We start from the raw sequence: 22896 nt of genomic DNA on the forward strand, positions 1-22896 counted from the left end.
TATGTGTGTATATACACATATGTACATAAAAATCTTCCTATTAAAAATTTAACCTAAACATTCTAATTATGTAAAAATATATATCAAGCATTTTTCCTTCTAGGAACAGAACTTCAGCGTATATTTCCACAATTTCACAAGATGTCTATGCAAGGAGATTTAGAGCAGCAAAAGACTGCTATGACAAGTATGGCTGGAAAGATGGCTCAGTGGTTAAGAGCACTGGATGCTCTTCTAGAGGGCCTGGGTTTGATTCCCAGTGTCCACATGGTGGCTCATTACCATCCATAACTCCAGTCCCAGAGAATCCAACACCTTCTTCTGGCCTCCTTGGGCACTCGGCATGTGGTACACAGACAAATCCACAGACAGAACGCCCATACTCATAAATAAATAAAACTGTAAAAAGAAGAAATTATATGCCACCACACACAGCACACAATCCCACAGAGGGAGAGAGTAGGGAGGTGGTCAGACAGCAGTGCTCTCAATCCAGGGTGACTGGGTCACACAGGACATCAGAGACAAGCAGAAGTAGTCATACGGAAGGCATTTACAAACAAGACCTATGTGTTTGCCTACATCCATACACAGCAAACATACATATAAAGTAAGTATCACCAGGACAAATACATGACCTTCTGGATTTGTATGTTTTTTTATATAACATGATATCATCAATCCAAATGACATGATACATAACAAAGTTTATTTTATTTATTTTATGTATATGGGTGTGTTCTGTCTGTTGGTATATCTGCTGTAGACAAAACGGTATCACAAGAGTTACACATTTGTGTGTGCATGGATGTGAGTGTTTGCTTGCCTCTGTGTCGCAGCTGGGAAGGTCAGAGACTGAGGTCAAGTGTCTTCTTCATCGCTCTCCACCGTACTTTTGAGACAGTCTAAACCCAGAGCTCACCAACTCGGCTATACTGTCTGGCTGGTGAGCCCCGCCCTCACTGGTCTCTGCTTTCCCAGGGCTGAGGTTACAAGTGTGCTCCCACACTCAGCAGCTATACTCCACGGGTACTGGAGACCTGAACTCAGGCCCTCACGCCTGTAACCCACGTTACCCACTAAGACATCTCCTTAGCCCAACTACACACTTTTAGAAGACATTTGATGTAATTATCACCACAGACCACAACAGTCAACCAGAACCCTGCTCACCTACCTCACTGTCCTGAGATCGTAAGAGAGAATGTTCATAGGAAAAACTAAGTTATTATAGTAACTAACGTCTGAGATAAAACTCAGAACTATCTAGGGGAATGTTAATGCAGAGACATTCTATGGCTCTATTATATATTATGAGGAGACAAGTTAAATTATGACAAAATCCCTAAACTCAGTCAAATATTTGTAATCACAAAAATACAGCAAGTTAAGTTTACACGATTTTAGAAGATCATTAAATGACAGAGAAAGTAATTTCCTATCCTCTCTGTCACCGTGAGAGAGCCAAATGACTTCATCTGTTGACTGGCTGGGTTGAAAACAAAGCACGTGCTCCGATGCAGAAAACAGGTCAGGGCAATGCCTCTCCTAAGGCTTCCCCAGGCTCCCCGGCGGCCTGTCTGGCTGCATGACCAGAGACTCCTCTGAATAAATGTAAGCAGAGTTACCACCTGTAATGGTTTATATCACTGTCAACGTGGCAGGTTCTCCTTGGAGAAAGCTTCTGAGTGCGTGTGAAATCTATGTTAACTGAGGTGAACGCCCCCTAAACGGGAAAGGCACCTTTCACAGGCTGGGACCCTGGACTGAATAAAAATGAAAATGATCTGAATACCAGAGTCACAGCTCTCCACTTCCTGAGTACAGACAGAAAGTGACCACTGCCTCCGCTCCTGCCCCATGCCTTCCCTCCCTGAGGACTGCACCTCAAACTGTGAGCCAAAATAACCTCCCCTTCCTCAAGTCTTGGTCAGGCATTCTGTGACAGTAATCAGAAAGTACCTAACACAAACACTTCAGGTATAATTCCTCTTCTGTATAAGTCTGTTATTTCGATTCCAACTTTTTTTTCCTCACTTCTGCACTAGATTTTGACATTTAGCACCTTTGTTACCTTCTTAATTTTTTTCTTACATTCTTACATTTTAATTCCTTACATTCATATTATATCAAAGCAAACAGGATTAAAATCTTGATGCTGCACTTTAAAATATCTAATAATACCGACTATGTCCAAATCTTACTACTCAAAAGGATTCCATAGTTTTTCAGGATACATGATGGGAGTCGGGGTTTAAGACCCCAAACCAGCCGGGCGGTGGTGGCGCACGCCTTTAATCCCAGCACTCGGGAGGCAGAGCCAGGCGGATCTCTGTGAGTTCGAGGCCAGCCTGGGCTACCAAGTGAGTTCCAGGAGAGGCGCAAAGCTACACAGAGAAACCCTGTCTCGAAAAACCAAAAAAAAAAAAAAAAAAAAAAGACCCCAAACCAAGAGCTCCCCACCACCTCCTTTCATAAACTGCCCCTCGTGTACTGTGATCAGGCAGGTGCCCTTTCCACCACCAGCCCTAGCTCCCGTGAGCAAATGTTATCTTACGTGTCAAGTAGACCTAGTTCTGCTTTACTCTGGCAAAGGAAAAGTAGAACTGCAAAATCACTAGGACTCAAATTTTAATTAAACAATTGTTTTAGATTTATTCATTTTGCGTGTGTTTTGCCTGCATGTATGTTTGAGCACCACATGTGTGCCAGAGGAGGTCAGAGGAAGGCATCAGATCCCTTAGAATTGGAGTTATGAATAGTTGTGAACCACCACATGGGTGCTGGGAATGGAACCCGGGTCCTCTGTAAAAGCAACGAGTGCTCTTAACCAATGAGCCATCTCTCCAGCCCCAAGATTTAAATTTCATATAATAACAAGGTTCAAATTTAAATCTCCCAAAATAACAGAAGGGGAAATTGATGCTCAGACAGGGTATTTGACTGGCTTAATGATCACATGGTGGATAAGCTAAGGGTATAAATTGTTTTGTTTGTTTTTTGTTGTTGTTGTTTCCAAATCCAGTGTTCCTTCCACCACTCCCTGTTACCCCAAACTATCTTAAGGAAATAATAATATCAGTGCTATCTTTGGGGATAGGGTCTCCTATATCCCAGATTCGCCTTGACTCTACACAGATGATGACCTTGAACGTCTAATCTTCCTGTCACCACCACTGGGTACTGGGATTAGAGGTGTGAGTCACCACACCTGGTTTATGAGTGCTGAGGCTCATACAGGGTAGGGAAGCAAGAGCATTCACCAACTGAGCGACCTCCTCGGCCTCAGGGAGGAATATTAGCAATTACATTTCTCTGGCAAATCTGAATTCAATGCTGAATTATATTCCCCCCCGTGTGTGTCTGTTCATGTGTTACATGTATGTGTAGGGGCCAGAGGACAAGCTCCACACTGCTCCTCAGGAGCCATTCACCCTTTTCATTTTGAGAAGGGCTCTAACTGGCTTGGAACTTGCTGAGGAGGCTGGGCTGCTGGTGAGTTCCAGATATCCGGATGATTCTGCCTCTACAGCACTGTGCCACTGAGCCTTGGCTTTTGTTTGGGTTTTTGTGGTTGTTTTGTTGTTTGTTTTTACATGTGAGTTCTGGGATTAAACTCAGGTCCACTGAAGGTAGGATAAGCATTTTACCAACTGAGTGACACCCCTCCACCCCCAGCCAGCCCCTAAATCATAGCTTTTAAAATATTTTCATTTTATTTATTTGTGTTTGGTGTATGTCTGAGTGTGCATGTCTGTGTTCAGAGGCCAGAGGTCATGTGTTCTGAGATATCACTCTCCAACTTATCCCCATGAAACAGGGTCCTTCAAGTAACGGCCAATAAGCTCCAGGGATCTACATGTGTCTACCTCACCCCCAGCAGTGGGGTTACTACACACATGGCCACTCCTGGTCTTTATGTGAGTGCTGGGGATCTGAACTCAGGTCCTTATACCTAGACAGCAAACATTCTCGCCCACTGAGACATCTCCCCAATCCTATTTTTCTAAAAAGTATTTGTCTTTATTTTTATTCATGTATGTCACCCCCCTTCCCATCCCTGCCATGTGTGGGGTGTGTGAATGTATGCCACATGTGTGGGTGCCCCAGAGGCCAGAAGAGAGCATCGGATCCCCTGGAGCTGGATGGACTTACAGGTGGTTGTGAGGCTGCCGTGGCTGCTGGGAATCAACTTAGGCCCTCTGTAAGAGCGGACAGCACCCTTGATTGCCCAGCCCTCTCTCCAGCCTGTACTTACTCCTTTCACTTGTCAACAGTCTGACTTTTGTGATATCAAAGCACTGAAGTGTTTATTAGTCACGTGACAAGGACAAACAAGGACAGGCCCCAGAGAAATACCAAGCTATAGAAGCCAGTGTAATGAACAGAATGTATCCATCTTTCAACTTCACAATTGCCAAGACAATCAATGTTTCACCTCTACTCCCAAACTCACTCCAACCCCAGATTATCTTGAAGTATATTCCAGAGTGCATATAATTTCACTAACAAATATTTAGTGTGTGTTGCTAGAAGGTATTTTTAATATCATTAAGCACTTGGAAGAAAGAGGTAAGGTTACTTGAGCTCAGGAGTTGGAGGCTAACCTGGGCATACAGTAAGACCTTGTCTCAAAATGGGGGGGGGGGCGGGGGGGTCATTTTATCACACTTAAAATTCTCTAAAGCCAACCATAATTTTTTAAAGTTTAGAAATGTATTCAATTTTGTTATCAGCACACATGTTCCTAAGCAGGTGTAAAGTATTTCCTAAAGTATTCTGATGTCCCCAGGAAGGGGGGCTTCCTCAATTATCAGGGAAATACTGCAAAGCTGTTGTCATTGAACTACAGAAACTTCTCGAGGGATAGATGAGGAATTCTATAATGAAGGAACCAGACGGATCGAACATGGCACAGGGCACACTAAGTATTTACCACAGCAGAGGAACCTGCACCGGGCCACACTAACACACAGCACTCACATCATTACCTGAAACTGCACACCACCTACACTCCCCAGAACGCGGTGTTAGAGTGTGGATGGAGTCTGGTGTGCTCGGTATGTTTTACTACAGACAGTTACAAGTCTTTCCTTGGTGAAATCCTAAAGCAATGTGCCACCAGGTCTGACCTGTCACGGAAGAAGAAGAAAACTAAGATCTCCCTACAGGCAGGGGTCCAATCCTGTCCTCCTCATCTAAGTTCTTTACTAGACCAGAGGGCGGACGCACCACTCTTTGCAATGATCAAAAGACAGATAACCATGTTCCTGGTTCATCTGATGGTTATGGCCTACAAAGTTCAACAGGCATGCATAACCAAACAAAAGCTAAGCGACTGGGCTGCCCGAGGCACTAACAACCAAAGAAACAAGGGAGAGGTAAAGAAGGAAAAACAGCCTTCCATCTAACTACAGTTTGTGCTAAGACAGGAATACGCACGGTCACAAAGGGGGCAAACTGAGAAGCTCAGAAAAGGTTCGATCAGGGCCTCTGGGCTGAATCTTAGACACCGAGTAGAATGAGCTAAGCCAAGGCAGCAGGAAGGGGATTCAAGTCACCATGCACAATCTAGGCAAAAACACCAGGACACAGAGCTGCACAGTGTGCACAGTGCCATGCCAAGATGGGGAACAGCAGAGGGAAAGTGAACAGCACAGGTACCAAGGCAGAAGGGGAGCATCTTACATTGTGTCCAGCTTGGCTCCCGGCATCGAGGGGCCACCCTGGGCTGCACGGTTAATTCTGTTTTCACTGAGCCCCCAGTGGCAAATTTAAGGTGATTCCTGGAAGGTAAGAGTGGGCAATTCTGGGAGTAAACAGGGAGACTGGCGACCTGAACCACTGAAGGGTGGGAGCTGCGGATGGGCAGACGGATCTACAGACCGGCAAACTGTCTTCTGACTTCCAAATATACACTATGGCATACACACCCCTGGCCCCAACACACACATACACACATACACACACACACCCCAAATAAATAATTATATTTTTAAAAAAAAGAAAGAAAGGAGCTAGAGCCTAGAACCCACATTAAACACCCAGGTGTGCTGCCACACACTTGTAATCCCAGGGCTAGGAGGCAGAGATAGACGGATCCCAAGGCCTGCTGATCATCCAACCCCTTCTGGTGAGCTGCAGGCCAATCAAAGACCTTGTCTTCAAAAAAGGAAGATGGCACCTGAGAAATGACACTGAAGCTGTCCTCTGGCCTCCACAGTCATGCAACACACATATATGCATGTATGTACATGCATGCACACACACATACACACACACATATATGAGAGGGGGGGGGCTGGAGAGATGGCTCAATGGTTAAGAACACTGGCTGCTCTTCCAGAGGACCCGGGTTCAATTCCCAGCAATCACATGGCAGCTCACAACTGTCTGTAACTCTAGTCCCAGAGTATCCAACACCCTCATATGAACATACATGCAGGCAAAAACACAATGCACATGAAATAAAAATAAATTAAGAAAAAAGAAGAAATGGAGGATTTAAAAAAAAAAAAAAGGCTGAGTGGTAGTGCATGCCTTTAATCCTAGCACTTGGGAGGCAGAAGCAGGTGGATCTCTCTGTGAGTTCAAGGCCAGCCTGGTCTACAGAGCTAGTTCCAGGACAGCTAGGGCTGTTATACAGAGAAACATTGTCTTACAGAGAGGTGGGGGGAGAGAAATGGAGGATTTAGTAACAAACACCTTCACACAGAAGAGTCTGAGTGCTGAGACTATTAACTCAGTAGCAAAGCACTTGCCTACCACACACAAGGCCATGGATTCAATCCCCAGGAGGAGGGAAACAGAGAGACAGACACTGATTTGAACTCTACTCATCACTATGAACTTCTGGTGTTTGTTTCATCAACACATTTTGAGAAAGAATCTTCTGTTACATAATCACCTGAGTCACTGTTTTATGGTCGGACCAGAACTTCTAGAATAAATGTCAAATAACAGCAATATGCTTGCTCTGTTCCTATCAGACGTGCCATTAGTATTTCATTTCAAATATCACGCTGCCTGCTGATCTGCCGTGTTTAGAAAGTATCTACTCTTCCAACTTTATTTAACCCGTCTGTTTCGAAAGGCCAACTAGAAAAGACCACCATTTAGAAACGGTCACAACAGCGCGTCCAACTATTACCCATGACAGTCTTAAGATAGATTTTTATATGTACAATGCACAAGTTACAAAACACAAAGCAGCTATTCAGAAGTTCTCCCAGAGAATACTAATAAATTACAGAACATCTGGTCTCTACCACCACTTTCCCACAAAAGTATACAAAAACTTACCACCACCACCAAACTGCTTGCAGAATAGACTAAATTTAGTTGGCATATTTTGAGAATTTTGAAATTGAACACTGAAATGGACAAGTGTTAAAGAGATGTCTAAACAGATGAAGAGCCACACACTAAGAGAGCAGCAGTCTTACCTGTAGCGAACATGAAAAGAATGGTCTTCCCTCATGCTTATCAAATTTCCCTCCATCGAGTCATAGTATAAGCTGAGAAAACGCGAAATGACTGTCTGCTGCGCCAGTCCAGTTCTTTAGAGTGCAGAGGAGTTTGCAGAGCACTGTCCGGTTAGTACAGCAATGAGCTGGTGCTAATACATCCTAAGCTCCTGCTTCTTCCTTATTAATAATGAAAGGAGGTCAGTGCCAGGCAGCTTAAAGGTGCAAACGCGTCCCAGATCCTTGCATCTCTGGCCCTTCAGCAGCCCTTCAGCAACATTTCTGTAAAAGGAATACAAGATGCTTTGCTGGAAGTCCTGTTTTCAGAGATTAACCTAAAGTAACGTGAGCTGTACACGATCAAGAGCTAAGGCCATCGGCTGCGGGTCAGGCCAGTCACTACGGACAAAGCGGATGGTGGACTGCCACCACAGAGATTAGAAGCAAGGCTGTGACTCTAAGATGTCTGCTTGAGAACTGCACTTGAAATTTAACACCAGTTTGAAGTATGATTATCTTACGGAATTATTAGCAATCAGGAGCAAAAGCAATGTATCAGATTAATACTTGAAAATAAAATCATGATACTTTAAGCTCTTAAAAACTCCTATTAACAAATCAAGTGAAGATCCAACACTTATCGAAATAAGTCAACTAAACTCTATAAATCTGTTTTTTCAATGATACCACACTGGTAATTAAATTATATTTGCATTCATATGCTCTGAGTATATTTAAGTTCTTTAAAATAGTTGCATTAATATCAAATAGGTACAAAAAGAATTTAGGAAATCCGTATATATGAGAAAGAATGAGAACGAAATATTTAATTAACACAACCCAGTATAAGACAATGTGCACCCCACCACCCTGAGGCTCTCCTGGATACCCCAACTTCTCCTGTCTTCACTTCCGCTGTCAGATGATCTCTGAACGGACTCATCATTCTCTTGTTATCTTAACAACTTTACCTCAAGTGTGTACACAGCCCTAAGCAACACATCATTTTGCTTTCTAGGGTTTTGTTCAACATTATGTTTCTGAGATGCACCCAAATCATTGTTGCCCATAGCTACAATTTGCACATTTTTATCTCCATATCACACTCCATTATATAGCAAGTGTATTTCTCAATCTGCTGTTGATGGGCATTTGGATTGTAAACACTTTCATTCCTATTTTTGCTGTTATTAAATGAACTGCCACAAAGATTGGTATTCACAATCTGATGTATTAGTTAAGCAGCAGAGCAAATGTAGTTAGAAAAATAAACAGATGAGTAGAAGAAAAAGGTCCTACAGAGCAGTTGAGCGCAAGAAGGAACAAGTTGAGAGGCTCTAGCAGACGTAATAGGCACACCAGAAGGGAAGAGGAGCAGATACAATCTAAGAACAAAGACCGAGCCGTTTTCAGACTTAAAGGCACCAATGGGCAGACGGAATCAGCACAAGCCCCAACACAGAGCTGGTCCACGCCCAGACGGCACAGAAACTGCATCAGATGAAACTGTAACCTTTATGGCAAAAACAAGGAAACAAATAAGCAAAGATGTAACTGTAAGTCCTGGAATTTCAGCGTTGTAAACAAGCCTTTACCCGTGAGACTGACTGCCCAACATTTTACTGTGCTCACAAAGTGAGCAGCTGCTGCCTGTTTTGAGTCCCACTGCAAGGCTATCTCCTATGTTAAGCAGTCTTCATTTCTACCCATTGTCTGGGGTTTTCTACATGCTGCTGTCTACAATAAAGACCAATTCTTCCATATAACATCCTGCAAGTGTTACTGCTACGGTACAGCTGGACTGTAAATAATGAACAAGCCTTGCTCTGTAGTGGATGCTGATAGAGCGGCCAGGCAGTAAGGAGGGGAGAGTCAGCCTTGGGAGACTGGTAATGTTTCCTAGAGGAAATGAGCTTTTCACATAAACAACCAGCTTGGCATGTAAGGGACATACGATACTGCTCTTCCTATTCCTTCTCTCGCCCAACAAAGGAAGCAATAACTTAAGGATGAAAACATAACTCACAGCTATTAACCCAACAACTCTCTTCCTCCTCCCCCGCCCCCTCCCATTCCATTGTGTATCTTTCTCCCCCTTAGAAACATGACTGAAGGGAGTTAGTGTAGACGCTCTAAGCGCATCTAGATGACACAACCAGCTAAAATGGCAACCAGACGTCATCTGTTATTCACTGCGGGCTTTAGCTGTCATTTATAAAATGAGGTGCAAGGAAAGGTATTAGGATTTGTCTAACTTAAAATGAAGTTGTATTTAAATATCTTGTCTATTACGAGATAATAATGGAATTCCAACTTTTACTAATAACAAAATGTGAGCTTCATATTTGTGAAAATGTAAGACATTTCCATGTTTAATAATTAGCAAACGTACACAGATGAAGTTGTAAAACTACCTTACCTGATGGAAACTGCACATAAAGACCACATCGACGGACTCAATGACTGCTGAACTGATTTGTGAGTTTGTTGTTGTTTTATTAAATCTAGCATCTCATATAGCCCAGGCTAGCCTTAATTCCCTACTTAGCCAAGAAACTGATCCTCCTGCCTCCAACTCCAAAGTCCTGAGAGTAAGGGTATGCCCCACCACAAACAACTCCTAAGAAAATTGTTAATACGGTTTTAGTGTTCTCAAATTTATTTCCCCCAAATTTACTCTGCATTACACTCTGTGTAGCATTTCATTCTCTCTTCTCTTTCAACACAGGGCCTCAACACGCTCTCAGGTGCTCTTGTATCTGACCTCCTAAAACCTCTCACTCACTGAGCAAACAAGCCATTCCTGACTCATGATTCACTGCTCAGCCAACTTTGTAACAATGTGTTCACCATGTTCCATACTGCATAGTTAACAAATTCAGTTCACATTTAGCACTACATTTGTTATGTGCATATTTATAGACAGTAATACTGGTAAGATCCATGTACTGTATATAAACACACATATATACTAACACTAATTACATTCGCAACACTTATTAAACTGCACTAGAATGAGAGATTTTAATGACAGGAACTGCAAATGAAAGGGAGAGTTCTGAAGGAGCAGTGAAAAGTGGCCAAGTTTCAATCCCGACTTCCAGTAAGACTGACAGCTAATAATCTGCAAGACACATTTATCCCCCACAGTGTCTCCCAACAATGCTCCAAAAACCAAGGGCGGCAGCAGCGACATTCTTTTGTCTGACCATAAAGAAATAAAGAGAATGTGGTATTTCCCCATAGCCCAGGAACTGGCAGAAGCGTACACACAGAAGGAGTGGCATATAACTCTTCTATTAGGAAGTCACACAGGAAAATCCCCAGACACAGCTAGTGGACTTCAGGGACTGTCCACTGCACAACTATGCAGCAGGTGGAGACTAGAATCCTGCCCCAGGTTTCTTGCCCTGACAGCAGAGTTCACAAACTACACAGGAGGTGGGGAGCCGATGGAAGGAACATAGCCACATTTCCACTTCTATGAATCCACCTAAACGATCTGCTCCAGACTCCAGTGGAATGACAGTAGCTTTCAGTCTGCTTCTTTCCTCAGAGGTCTATACAAACGCAGCTGGAGAGGTGGCCCAGGGGTTACCAGCACCTGTTGCTCTTGCAGAGGACCCAGGTTCCAGTCTCAGGACCCTCATGGCTCACAACCATCCATAACCCCAGTTCCAAGGTATCCGATGCCTTCTGGTTTCTGCAGGCACCAGACATGCCTGCGGTGCACATACATACACGTAAGCAAAACACTAATGCACATAAAATAAATCCAAAAAAATAAACACTAAAAAAAGATGTGCGGGTATTGGCAATACTCATGAGTGAACTTACTTTTCTTACCTCCACCTCAGGCCATCTACACTCTTTAAATCTTTCGCATGCTATTAATTTCCTCTAAGGCATATTCAAATTCCTTAAGTCCATCTAGTTATAATATTTCATGTCAAATACAGCAGCCGTTTATCAGTGTGAGCAGGAATAAGTAAGAGGAACAATCGAGAACAAACTTAAAACAAGGCCCTGCCATACTAGAACTCAGAAGTAACCCATGCACATCGTGGTGATTATGGAAGAAACAAAGCAGGGTGCCCAAACAGCCACTTCTAGAACAAACTCTATCCTAGGTGAACTGGTTGTTTTGAGTCTAATTATGTGCCTGTAAGTAGACATGACTCTAACTCCACTCCACTGGGTGCTGAGCACTGACGTAGCCTGCTGAGGCTGGAGAGTCAAAGTCCACTTCCAGTCCAACTCTACTTGAAAGATAACTGGAAAGCAGTTGGCAAGTATAAAGAACAATACATGCAAAATTAAGAGAACAGTAAGTGTAGGAAGGTGATTTGCACAACACACACACACACACACACACACACACACACACCATGGCTAGAGAAATGGCTCAGTGCTTATGAGTCTACACTATTCTTGCAGATGAGCCAAGTATGATCCCCAGCATGCACGTGAGGGGGCTTACAACCGCTTGTAACTCTGGCTCTTGGACAGTGGCTCTCAACCTTCCCAATGCTGCAACCCTTTAATACAGTTCCTGTTGTGGTGATCCCCAACCATAGTAAAAGTATTTTCGCTGCTACTTCATAACTGTAATTTAGCTACTGTTATGAACTGTAATATAAATATCTGTGTTTTCTGATGGCCTTAAGTAACCCACATGAAAAGGCCATTCAAGGTCCCCACCCCACCCCCACCCCCCAAAGGGGTCCTGACCCACAGGTTGAGAACCACTGCTCTAGGTGAGCTGACACCTCTGGCCTCTAAGGGTACCTGTATACACACACACACACACACACACACACACACACACACACACACACTCACACACAATTAAAAACAAAATAAATCTTAAACTCTGAATTAAAAAATCATAACACAAAAGCATGGGATGCTAATACAGGGGAACATAAGAAGCATGTTTGCCACAAAAAGCAAAAGGCACAGTACCAAAGCCCTTGGGTAACATGGGTTTGAGTGTCTTGTGGCCAGTGCTCCAGTGAACAAAGGCAAAGCTTATTCTGACATGAAAACACAGTACTAACGTGAGAAACCAGTGCCTAAAGTGAGGCAGTCGGACCAAGAGCAGAGGTGCACTTGATGATGTCATCGGAGCACCTAAAGGAAAACAGTGCCACCAGGGCAGTGAGGGGAAAGGCCTAGTGTGAACCGTGCGACAGGATTTCCAGGACCGGCAAGCTGCATTAAGCTGCACTGTGAAGGAAGACACTGGCCTGCTTACATGGGGTAGACTGAGCTTCACAAAGTACTCTATTCAGCAACGATAGCTAAAAAATTAGCATCTCACGCTCGAGATCCAACAATCTGAAAAATAGGTAAAGGTCTGGAAGGAAGAAAATATGAGTGACAGACGCTCCTGAATTTATTTTCTTTATCATTATTATTATTACTGGGGGAGGTGGGGGACAGGGAGGTGTGTGTGTGTGAGTGTGGGCATACACGTGCCAGGATCCAGGTGTGGAGATCAGAGTCTAACTCTCAGGAGTTGCTTCTCCTGCCACCATGGGGTCTAGGGGCCAAACTCAAGTGCTTTTACCTACTAAGCCATCTCAATAGCCCTGAATTTGCATACATCTTTAAAGCTAAAAACTGTTCAACAACTCCCAATCCTTTTTTTTTTTTTTTTTGAAATCTAAATATTAATAAAGTTAATAGCAAAATGAAGAAGAAATTCCACCAGGAGTAAAAAAATCAAGGCAATACACAGAAGTCCTGGTCTTCCATCCAACACACTCAGGAAGCCAGGAATGCGATCAATCACACTATGCATAACACTATGGCTGACGACTAACGCAAGAGACAGATCTGTAGTTGGCTGTTTTTACTCTTTGGCTCTTCTTTGGGGGGCCTGCCACCCAGCTCCCAAATAAATACTTGGAGGCTTAGCCTTACTTATGAACGCCCAGCCTTGGCTTGTTTCTGGCCAGCTTTTCTTAAATTATCCCATCTAGCTTTTGCCTCTGGGCTTTTACCTTTCTCTATTTCTGTATATGTTTTCTTTCCTTCTTATTCCGTGTTTGGCTGGGTGGCTGGTCCCTTTTCTCGCTCCTTCATCTTTTCTTTCCAGATTTCAGATTTTTCCTCCTCTCTTCTCTCTGTCTGCCAGGCCTGCCTATCCTTTCTCCTGCCTTGTTATTGGTTGTTCAGCTTTTTATTAGACTGATTAGGTGTTTTAGACAGGCAAGGTAACACAGCTTCACAGAGTTAAACAAATGCAACATAAAAGAATGCAACACATCTGTGTATCATTAAACAAATGTTTCACAGCATAAACAAATGTAACACATCTTAAGATAATATTCTACAACAAATACCCATCAATATCTAAGTGTTATGTGTAGTTTTACTATTAACTGACATATATACCAAGTACATATTAGTTGACAATCCAAATTCACAAAATAAACATGGCCATGCACTTCAGCAGGTCCTCTTATTCTCAACTGCTGTGGAGACAAGACTTACAAAAATCTACCAAGCGTACCCTTCAAAACTAGATTCATCAGTTACACTGTGAAAACTGTTGCTGACAAAGATCTCTCTGAGCAATACACACCCCTAAAGTATGTACTCCAATTAAGGTTAAGTCTTAGTAAGCATCATTAAGTTGGCAAGATTTTAGCACCAATTAGTTTAGAAACCCAAATGTAATAAATAGCATCAGGGCCAGCAAACACACATTATAAGGGATCTGATGCCCTTTCTGACTTCCTCAGGCTCCTATGTGCATGTGGTACACAAACATACACTCATGCACATGTGTGTGTGTGTGTGTGTGTGTGTGTGTGTGTGTTGCATGAGATAAATAGTAAAAACAAAACAAAACAAAACCTCACAAAACTTGAGGGCTGAGGAGAGCTGAGAGGTAGAGTGCCTGCCTAGTATATCATATACAGCTCTAGGTTTGGTCCCCAGAAGGACAAAATAAACAAAGCAAGAACTTTAAGTTGTGATTATCAACCAATCAGCTAAATGAATAGGATAATATTCAAACAGTCAAGGCAAGAGTTAGAGATTCCAAATGAACACATCAGACAGAAGAATATCTGAAATGAATTCATTCAATTTTATGCAAAAGGCCTAAAAGTGATATGGAATTAATTCAAATGCATCTAAAATTAATTCATATGGGTCATGATGAAGAATACATGAAAGTAAAATCACAATCCCAAGCTATTTTTAATGATTCATTTTTATTTATGTATGTGTGCATGAGTGTGTACAGGTGCCCTCAGAGGCCAGAAGAGGGCATTAGATCCCCTGGCACTGGATACAGATGGTTGTGAACCAGCCAACGTAGGTACTGGAAATGGAACTTCGGTCCTCTGGAAGAAGAGCAAACACTCTTAACTGCCAAGCCATCTCTCCAGCCTCCTCAAACAATTTTTATTCTTGGATATCTCAAGGGTCCTAGAACCACTCCACTTGGTACTAAGGGATAACTGTATAACCTTCCTTTCTTGGTCGGACATACATTTATATTTTTTCCATCATATAAAGTTAAAAGGAATCCGGCTGCCTGGATTGCCAAAACCCACTAGTAAAACCATACATGAAATCTCCAAGTGAAGGAGCACCAGGCCACCTGGAACCTAACAGAAAGGGATTTGAGTAGGGTCAGGCCTTCACTCTAGCATTCATCAGTAACAGCGGGAAAGGGGCGCGTGCAGGAGTCTACTTCCCTGCCAAATGCTGCACGTGCAGGTCAACAGTTTCCCAGTATCTCTACAAAGCACTGCAGCTGTAATCACTGCATGGCACCTTTTCAGTGTATTAGGGTTCAGCAGCACTTAAGTCAGAACGAAGCTACGGACTGGTAATAACCAACCCTTTTTGTATTATACATGGGTCAGCTTGACAAAGATTAATCAAAAGCTGCTGTCTTCTGACTACACTCTTTAGCAATTGAACAATTTAATAGAGGGTGAACCATTCACTTAAAATCTCCCATGTCAAAGAAAGGTTGTTTTTAGCCACATTGCTAGTCTTGGTCATTTTCGTCTCTGACACAATAGTTACTAAATTAAAAATCCTGCCCCCCAAAAATTTGTGTTTATTTTTATGCGTGGATGATATATGGTTGTGTGTGCACATATGAACGCAGAATCGTGTACTCTCACATGCACGCATAAAGGCTAGAGGTCATGATGAGTATCTTCCTCTATTGCTCTCCGTCTTAATTTTTTGAGACAGGGTCTCTCACTGAACCTGGATCTTGCCAACACAGCGAGGCTGGCTTGCTGGCTTGCAAACTCCCACAGACCTCCTTGTCTCTGCCTCACAGTGTGGGATCACAGACACACAGCATCACAACCCTGTATGTTTTGTTTGGGGGTCTGTGGGGGCTGCTGAGACAGGATTTGTCACCCAGGCTAGCCTTGTAACTATGTAGCCAGGGAAGACCTTGAACCCTGATCTTCTTCCCTCCTACTCCCTTGTGACTGGAGTACGGGCATGTGTCATGAGGATTTGTTTCCAACAAGACTACTGACATTTAAAATGATTGAGTGTGCTAGGGTTGGGGTGTGTTAGTGGAAGAACACCCGGCTAGCATTCATGAGGAACGATGTTTGATTCCTAGCACCGACTGTGGGGTCAAAGACTATTAAACATGTTCAAATAAAAGAAAAAGGCTTTACACTAAATATGTTCAAGACAGTAAAACCAATACTTCCCCATTAGTTGGTTTTATTTCTCATCATATTGAACTCCAGAATTTAAATTTTTCATATCTACCAAAACTATTTCAAATAGCCATGATCTTTTAACTCCATCAATAAAATTAACAAGCTTTCAATGAGTTGGGTTTTTTAGTTTTTTTGTTTTTTTGTTTTTTTTTTGAGACAAGGTCTTTCTATGTAGCTCTGGTTGTCCTGGAACTTGTGAAGTAGACGAAGCTGGCCTTGAACTCAGAGATCTACCTACCTCTGCCTCCTCAGTGCTAGAAATAAAGGAATGCGCCACTATGTCCGTACTTTCAATGAGTTGTCAAGGCTTGAGCAAAGATGATCTCTAGCTAATTACAATTAATACTTAAATTGGATCTATTCATATAAAAACCAGCTGTAGAAAATGTGGTAACTTTTATAAAAGAATGAAACAGAGGTCGTTTATTAAAAGGAAAGGCATTTGTGAGAATGGGAGTGGGCTTGTGAGCTGGAAAAAGGTACACACTCAAAAGCACCTTGCTGCACTGCGTCCTGGACCTTCATAGGTTATTTACACAGCACCAGCAGAAAATTTCGTAGTTTTTTAAAGACATTCTAAACTTTAATTAAACACATTCTCAGTACTTTCTAAAGGACTATTCATGTCAGAACAAAAAAAAAAAAAACAGAATAAACCAACAACAAAACAAACAAGAGATCTCAGGAAGGTCTGCAAACACAAAAATACTAAAGTACAGACTCAGCCCAATTTCTAAAAAGAAAAAAAAATCCATATATATTTGTCATTTCTTTTTCCTATCTGTAGTTTTTTGTTAGTAAATAAGGATGTGTTTAAATTTAACCTTTTTAGAGATCACACAAATTATTGAACAAACACTATATAATTAAGTGTTCAGAGAAATAAATGTAAAATCGTCTCGTGACTATTACTGTTACAGAAAAAGAGGGAACAATTATTAGTCAACAGCGGAAAGCATACAGCTCTGAGAAAACTTTAAAAAAAGTTACCAAGCCCAGTTGAAAACATGACCCATGGCCATTTACTACCACAGTAGTTCTCGATCTGTGACTTTCCTTTTCAGTTTCAATTATCTACAATCAATGGCAGTCCAAAACTATTAAGTGCTAAATTCCAGAAAGCAAATAATTCACAAGCCTGTACTTATGAACCATCCTGAGTAGCATGGTGAAATTCCCTAGTTCTACCAAGAAAGTGACTCATCACTGTGTGCAGTGTATCCCGGCTGTATACGCTACCCGCCCTGTTGGTCACTTACCAGTAACTATCCTGATCAGTAAATGTCACAAAATTGCAGTCCTCATTCAAGCAATCTTTATTTTACACAGTAATGGCTTCAAAGCACAAGAGTAGAGATGTCAACAATTCCATTACAGTACATTGCTGCAATTGCTCCCTTTTATTATTAGCTGTTGCTAATTTCTTACTTTGTCTAATTTATAAATTAATTATCACGGGTATTACACCTACGTCTATACAGGTGCTGCTCAAGGTTTCAAAACTGGGGGGTCTTAAAAGTATCCCCTGTGGATAAGACAGGCTACTGTAACAATGTTGGTCAATCGACAACTTTAATCAGTCAATACATGTACATGACAATTTAAAAACTGAACAGCGAGACTGAAAAGAACTGGTCCTTCCTCAGTAAACAGCACTATGTCAGTTCTCTTCCAAAGGCAACATCAACTTCAAACATGAATCCTAAACGCAGAACATTAAAACCAACAAAAGAAGGAAGGGCCCTAGAAAGTGTGAGGTTTTTTTTATAGGAATATATATATATATATATATATATACACGTATATATATAAAATAAGTTATTAATCATCTTCTATGGAAGGAAATGTTTTTACTCAGTTTAATTTTATGAAGTTATATGAGAAGAATTTCTGATTAAAAAGGACCAAAACAACAACAAAAAAAAAAAAAGCAAAAAAAAAACCCAAAGCCAAACCCAAAACCAACCCTCTGTGGAAGCCAGGCAATCAGTACTGCAGGCACTGAAGGATGGTAGAACTTATTAGTCAAACAGAAGCAAGGCATTCTATGTAAGGGACGAGACCCCAAGAGGTGGGTCTTCAGACTGCCCTGGGCAAGCACCCTGGTCAGGAGTGAGGTTCTCTCAGAAGGTAGGGGAGGACCAAATTCTGCGACTTCACTGTCTGGCTGAGGCACATATTTGGCAGTATATTCCTGCAATGGGAACCTTGTAGGGTTCCTTTTTGTTTCCACTTTTCAACAAAGAAATAGCAACGTTAGCTGTTAGGAAGGTGTACGGCAGGGTGAGGAGAAAGAGCAGAAAAATGCTGCAAAAGCTCAGAAGCCTTTCCGGCCATCTCAGAACACCAAGTACACTATTCTGTGCATAACAGATGTCCAACCATCTTCCCTGGGTTTCTTGCCTGAGAAGAAGACAGAAACTGTGAGGCAGCCAAGAACTCACTAACGCTGGGGTAGGGGGTGCAGCTCAGAACAAGTGGGAGCCTGTGAGGGGAGGAACTGGGGCTCAACCCCCAGCACTTCAAAGACAGAAAAGAATTCTGTAAGAATGCAAAGACGAGAGTTTAACACATTTCTGTTTTTACAGGGAAGATTATATTTATATTCATGAAAAAGTAAGAACATTTTACTCATGTTTTTAGAAAGGTTAAAAGCTATGGGAAGTGTTAACTTGGTTTAGAAGACAATAAAAGCAAGCCCATAGTTAGACAGGTAGAAATATTTCTTCACACTCTGCAACCAAACACTGGCCCTATAGGCGGTTTTAATTAGAATTATGTACCACAAATGGGACAGGGACATGTGGGGATTTAAATGTACTGCATACAGCTGGTGCTTTGAGACTGGGCAACAGTTCCAATCCTGCCAGTAACTTATTAATTACAGAATCTTAAAATAAATGTCCACAGCTGGTGTCTTTTTTTTTTTTAGGTAAATCTTGGAATATTTTATAGATAAGAAAAGATCTTGGGGGATGTGGGGATGTGGCTCCGTTTTTGCTTAGCATACACCTGCTCTGGATTTGACTCTAAGCATGGTGGGGTCCATACCTGTAATCACAGCACTGGGAAGGTAAGGGCAAAAGGATCAGAGTTCAATGAACGAAAGAAAAAAAAAGTCATCCATTTTACTCCAGGTATAATTTGTGCATAGCTGTAATCCCAGCTACTGGGGAGGCTGAGACAGGGGAATTCTAAGTTGCAGGCCAGCCCTGGAAACCTACCAACACTCTGTCTTAAATAAACAAATAAGCTGGGATGCATCTTAGTGATGGAACTCTTGCCTAGTGTTCACATGGCTCAGGGTTCAAATCCAAGCATAGAGGCGGTGGCGTGTGGGAGCCATGCTTAAAACTACTATATTCCATTACTTTTTGTAATTAGCCTAGCATTAAATCTCAGATTTACATTAAAACATATTTGTAAACTTGTATGCCTGACTTAATGAAAATTCAGTTAAACTACTTTTCTGTGGGACATGCTTCCACAACACTCCACATTTTCTAGGTTCATAACCAGTCCAATCCTTGAATTCTAAGTTAGAAATAGCTTGCAAGAGGAACCTAAGAAGGCCTGGAGAGAACAGTGAGGGGATTGGCCCGGCATCCCTGAGCCCCCACCCTCCTCAGTCAAACGACAGCGACAGCGATCTTCCCCTTTGTACTCCGGCTACCGAGCCGGTGCTCTGACATGTAGAAACTACACACAGAAGCGCTCTTCATTCGAAGCAATCATGATGGTCACTAACATGCCGGAGAATTTTCAGTGTAACCTTACAAAGAAGTAGCCTGAAAATTCAGCTCGGTTGGTGACAAGCACTTCCAACACAAACCACACAGCACTCCAATCAATACGCGCCACCGAAAGTCAAGAACGTACCTCTTCTAATTCTACAGTACGGTTAAATTATGCATTAAGGCAAATAAAAATTTCCACCCTTACTCGTTTCAACAGAGTTCAAATGATACTAGTTGGAACTATCTAATTGTTTGCCATTAACATACAAGCAAACTGGGTTGCCCACTTTTCATTTGAAGGTAACTTTACAGGTTTCGGGGAAAGGTCTCAACATTTTACGCCTGCTTTAAAATTGTTTGCAACAATCTATCCATTCCACCTGCCAGTAGAAAACCGACAGGTCTGAGTTCCCAAAGTCCACGAGTTTAAACGGGACTTGAAACAACTGTCTGGTTTGGAGACCAGGGGCTGGCGACGCGCTTCGGATCCGATTCCACGGGGAGCGGGCTTTGTACCTACTGCCTGTCTGTTCCGCTCGGGAAACGCGTGAAGTCGCTGCATCCCAGCAAATGTTTTCAAGATCTGCAGAACCAGCTCCCCAGGCTCCCCTCACTTCCAGGCAAACAGTCGGGCGCCGGTGCGGGTGCGGGTAAGCCCCCCGCGGAGCCCTGAGGTCCCACGCCCCCCGAGCCCCCGTCACACGCCCCCCAGCCCCGACACACGCCCCTCTCGGTCGGCCCCTCAGGCTCCGCTCACCTCCCTCCGGCCAGCGGCTGCCGGGAACGCGATGCCGCCGCAGGGCTGAGTGCCTCCGGCCGCGGACTCGGGACCGCGGCGCTTCCCCCAGGCCGGTCCCCGCGGCGACGCCGAGCCAGGCAGGGGCACCGCGGGAGGCCGGCGCGCGCCCCCGGCGCCCGCCCCCGGCAGGTCACGTGGGCCAGAGCTTCGGACTACCCCCCGCCCCGGCCTCTCAGAGGGTCCCACGGTCGGCGAGGAGCCCTCAGCGCCTGCGCTCCTCTGCGCCTGCGCCTAGCTCCAGGCTCTCCCATTCAAACCGACAACGCCCCGCGTCTTTTGGACCGGCCAATGGCGACGGCGGGGGCGGGGCCAGGCGAGTAGGGGGCGGGGCTAAGCGAGCCGTGGTTCCCTCTTTCTGCAAACCTGCTAGCTTGCCTCCCAGGCTGTGGGGCTCGGTCTTCCTCTGCTTCCGACCGGTCCTCCGCCACCAACTAGAAGCTTATTGTTCTCGAATTTCTCCTTCAGACGCCGAAACGTGGAACAATAAACATCAGAGTTCAGGCCGGGTCTAGTTCAGACTTTGAACGCTGGAGCCCCACTCCAGTGCCTCCTTCCCTGCAGGCTCTGTCCCGCCCCGGGAAAGTCTTCCAAGAGGCAGATGTGAGGAAGAAAGAGGCCTGTGTGAAAGGAACAGAGGGTCCCGTGTGAAAGTCGGAACAAGGAGCCTCAGTTCTTGAGGCTGTGTCACAATTCTGGCGTTTCCAGCTGTTGGAAAAGCAAACTTCCTTTTGAAGTCAGGAGCGCTGGTTCCCGGGAAAAACAGAGTGGCGAGCTGAATCAGCTTCAGCAGCTACATTCCCGTATTCTATTATGTCTCCATATCGAGTTCACCAAAAAATAGATCTTAGTTTGTTCTTCATAAAATACTCAAACTAGAGTCTCTCTGGTGTGAAGTTGATGATGTCAGTTACATTATATTATAGCCATTGGTTATTTTTCCACTGGGAGGAAATTTTAGTGTTTTACTGGGTTGGACTCAAGAAATCCTGGCTTCAATATCTCTCTGGTGATGACCATGACCACTGTTCCAAGGAACTTTTCTCCTTAGGTGTGTGTCATGGAAAACTGTTTAGAGATAGTGTTGGCAGCAAGTAGACCTGGGTTTGAGTTTCAGCTTGGGGGCCCCTTCCGACTGGCTGACCTTGAGTAAGTTAGGCGTCCTCTGGAGCCTTAGCTTCCTCACTTGTAAAACACGGATAATGAGCTCTCCTCTAATAAGGTTTGTTATGATGCTTCAGGAGGTAAAGTTTATGAAATGGTTAACACCGCTGCTGACGCATGGAAGCTGCTGAATAAATGAATGGTACCCTTATTGTTATTATCAGCCAGCTCCCTTAATACCAGGTTCTTAGAAACAACTGAATTAGCTGCTTGTACTATTTCAGAGGTAGGTATTATAATTCTTCCATACTCATAAATTCTTTGTGGGTATTGATATGGTAAAGCACAATGGAAGTATTTCAAATTCAGCATAGCCAAAGTGAACCATTTCTTTCCTGCATCTCTTCTCTGTAGATTTGACTTTCTGTCTCTGCTATCAGTTATGCGCATCTTCCTAGTCACTCAGGTTGAAGGGTCTTGCAAATCATCTTTCCAAAAGCATACATACATCAGACTGTGCATTCTTCTACTTGAAAACATTTAATGGTCAAAAAAAAAAAAAAGTAACAAGAGCTGGGTGTTGATTGCCTCACATAGCTTTAATCCCTGCTCTTGAGAGGCAGAAGCAGGTGGATTTCTGTGTGTTTAAGGCCATCCTGGTCTACAGAGTGAGTTCCAGGACAACCAGGGCTACATAGTGAGACCCTATCTTTAAAAACCAAAATATATATATTTACATATATACTTTTTTGTTTTGTTTTGTTTTGTTTTGTTTTTTCGAGACAGGGTTTCTCTGTGTAGCTTTGCGCCTTTCCTGGGACTCACTTGGTAGTCCAGACTGGCCTCGAACTCACAGAGATCCGCCTGGCTCTGCCTCCCGAGTGCTGGGATTAAAGGCGTGTGCCACCACCGCCCGGCATATATACTTTTTAATAAGTGCAATTAAGAGCATTTTATATATATAATATATATCACACAGACTTTGAAACTGAAACATGACATAGATCATAAAGTAATGTTTAAATATTTAAAGAAATAAAAACATGAAAATAAGAATGAAGGACTACAAA

The 22896-nt window shown here is 43.2% G+C and overlaps 1 protein-coding gene across 2 annotated transcripts in view; it reads right to left on the reverse strand.

Moving 5' to 3' along the window:
- The window catches only part of Gpsm2 (G protein signaling modulator 2), a 48148-nt gene extending 27351 nt beyond the window's left edge, over positions 1 to 20797 (reverse strand). The window contains exons 1-2 of one of the 2 annotated variants that reach the window (XM_059266103.1): positions 20684 to 20797; positions 7446 to 7748 (exon numbers count right to left, since the gene is read on the reverse strand). In XM_059266103.1, the coding sequence (XP_059122086.1) occupies positions 7446 to 7501 (56 nt within the window). In that variant the 5' untranslated portion in view covers positions 7502 to 7748; positions 20684 to 20797. The remainder of the gene's footprint in view (positions 1 to 7445; positions 7749 to 20683) is intronic. The other variant, XM_059266105.1, reaches the window with a different exon arrangement.
- Positions 20798 to 22896: the final 2099 nt, after the last annotated feature.

The sequence above is a fragment of the Peromyscus eremicus genome, chromosome 6, assembly GCF_949786415.1.
Source record: "Peromyscus eremicus chromosome 6, PerEre_H2_v1, whole genome shotgun sequence".
Classification (NCBI taxonomy): Eukaryota; Metazoa; Chordata; class Mammalia; order Rodentia; family Cricetidae; genus Peromyscus; species Peromyscus eremicus.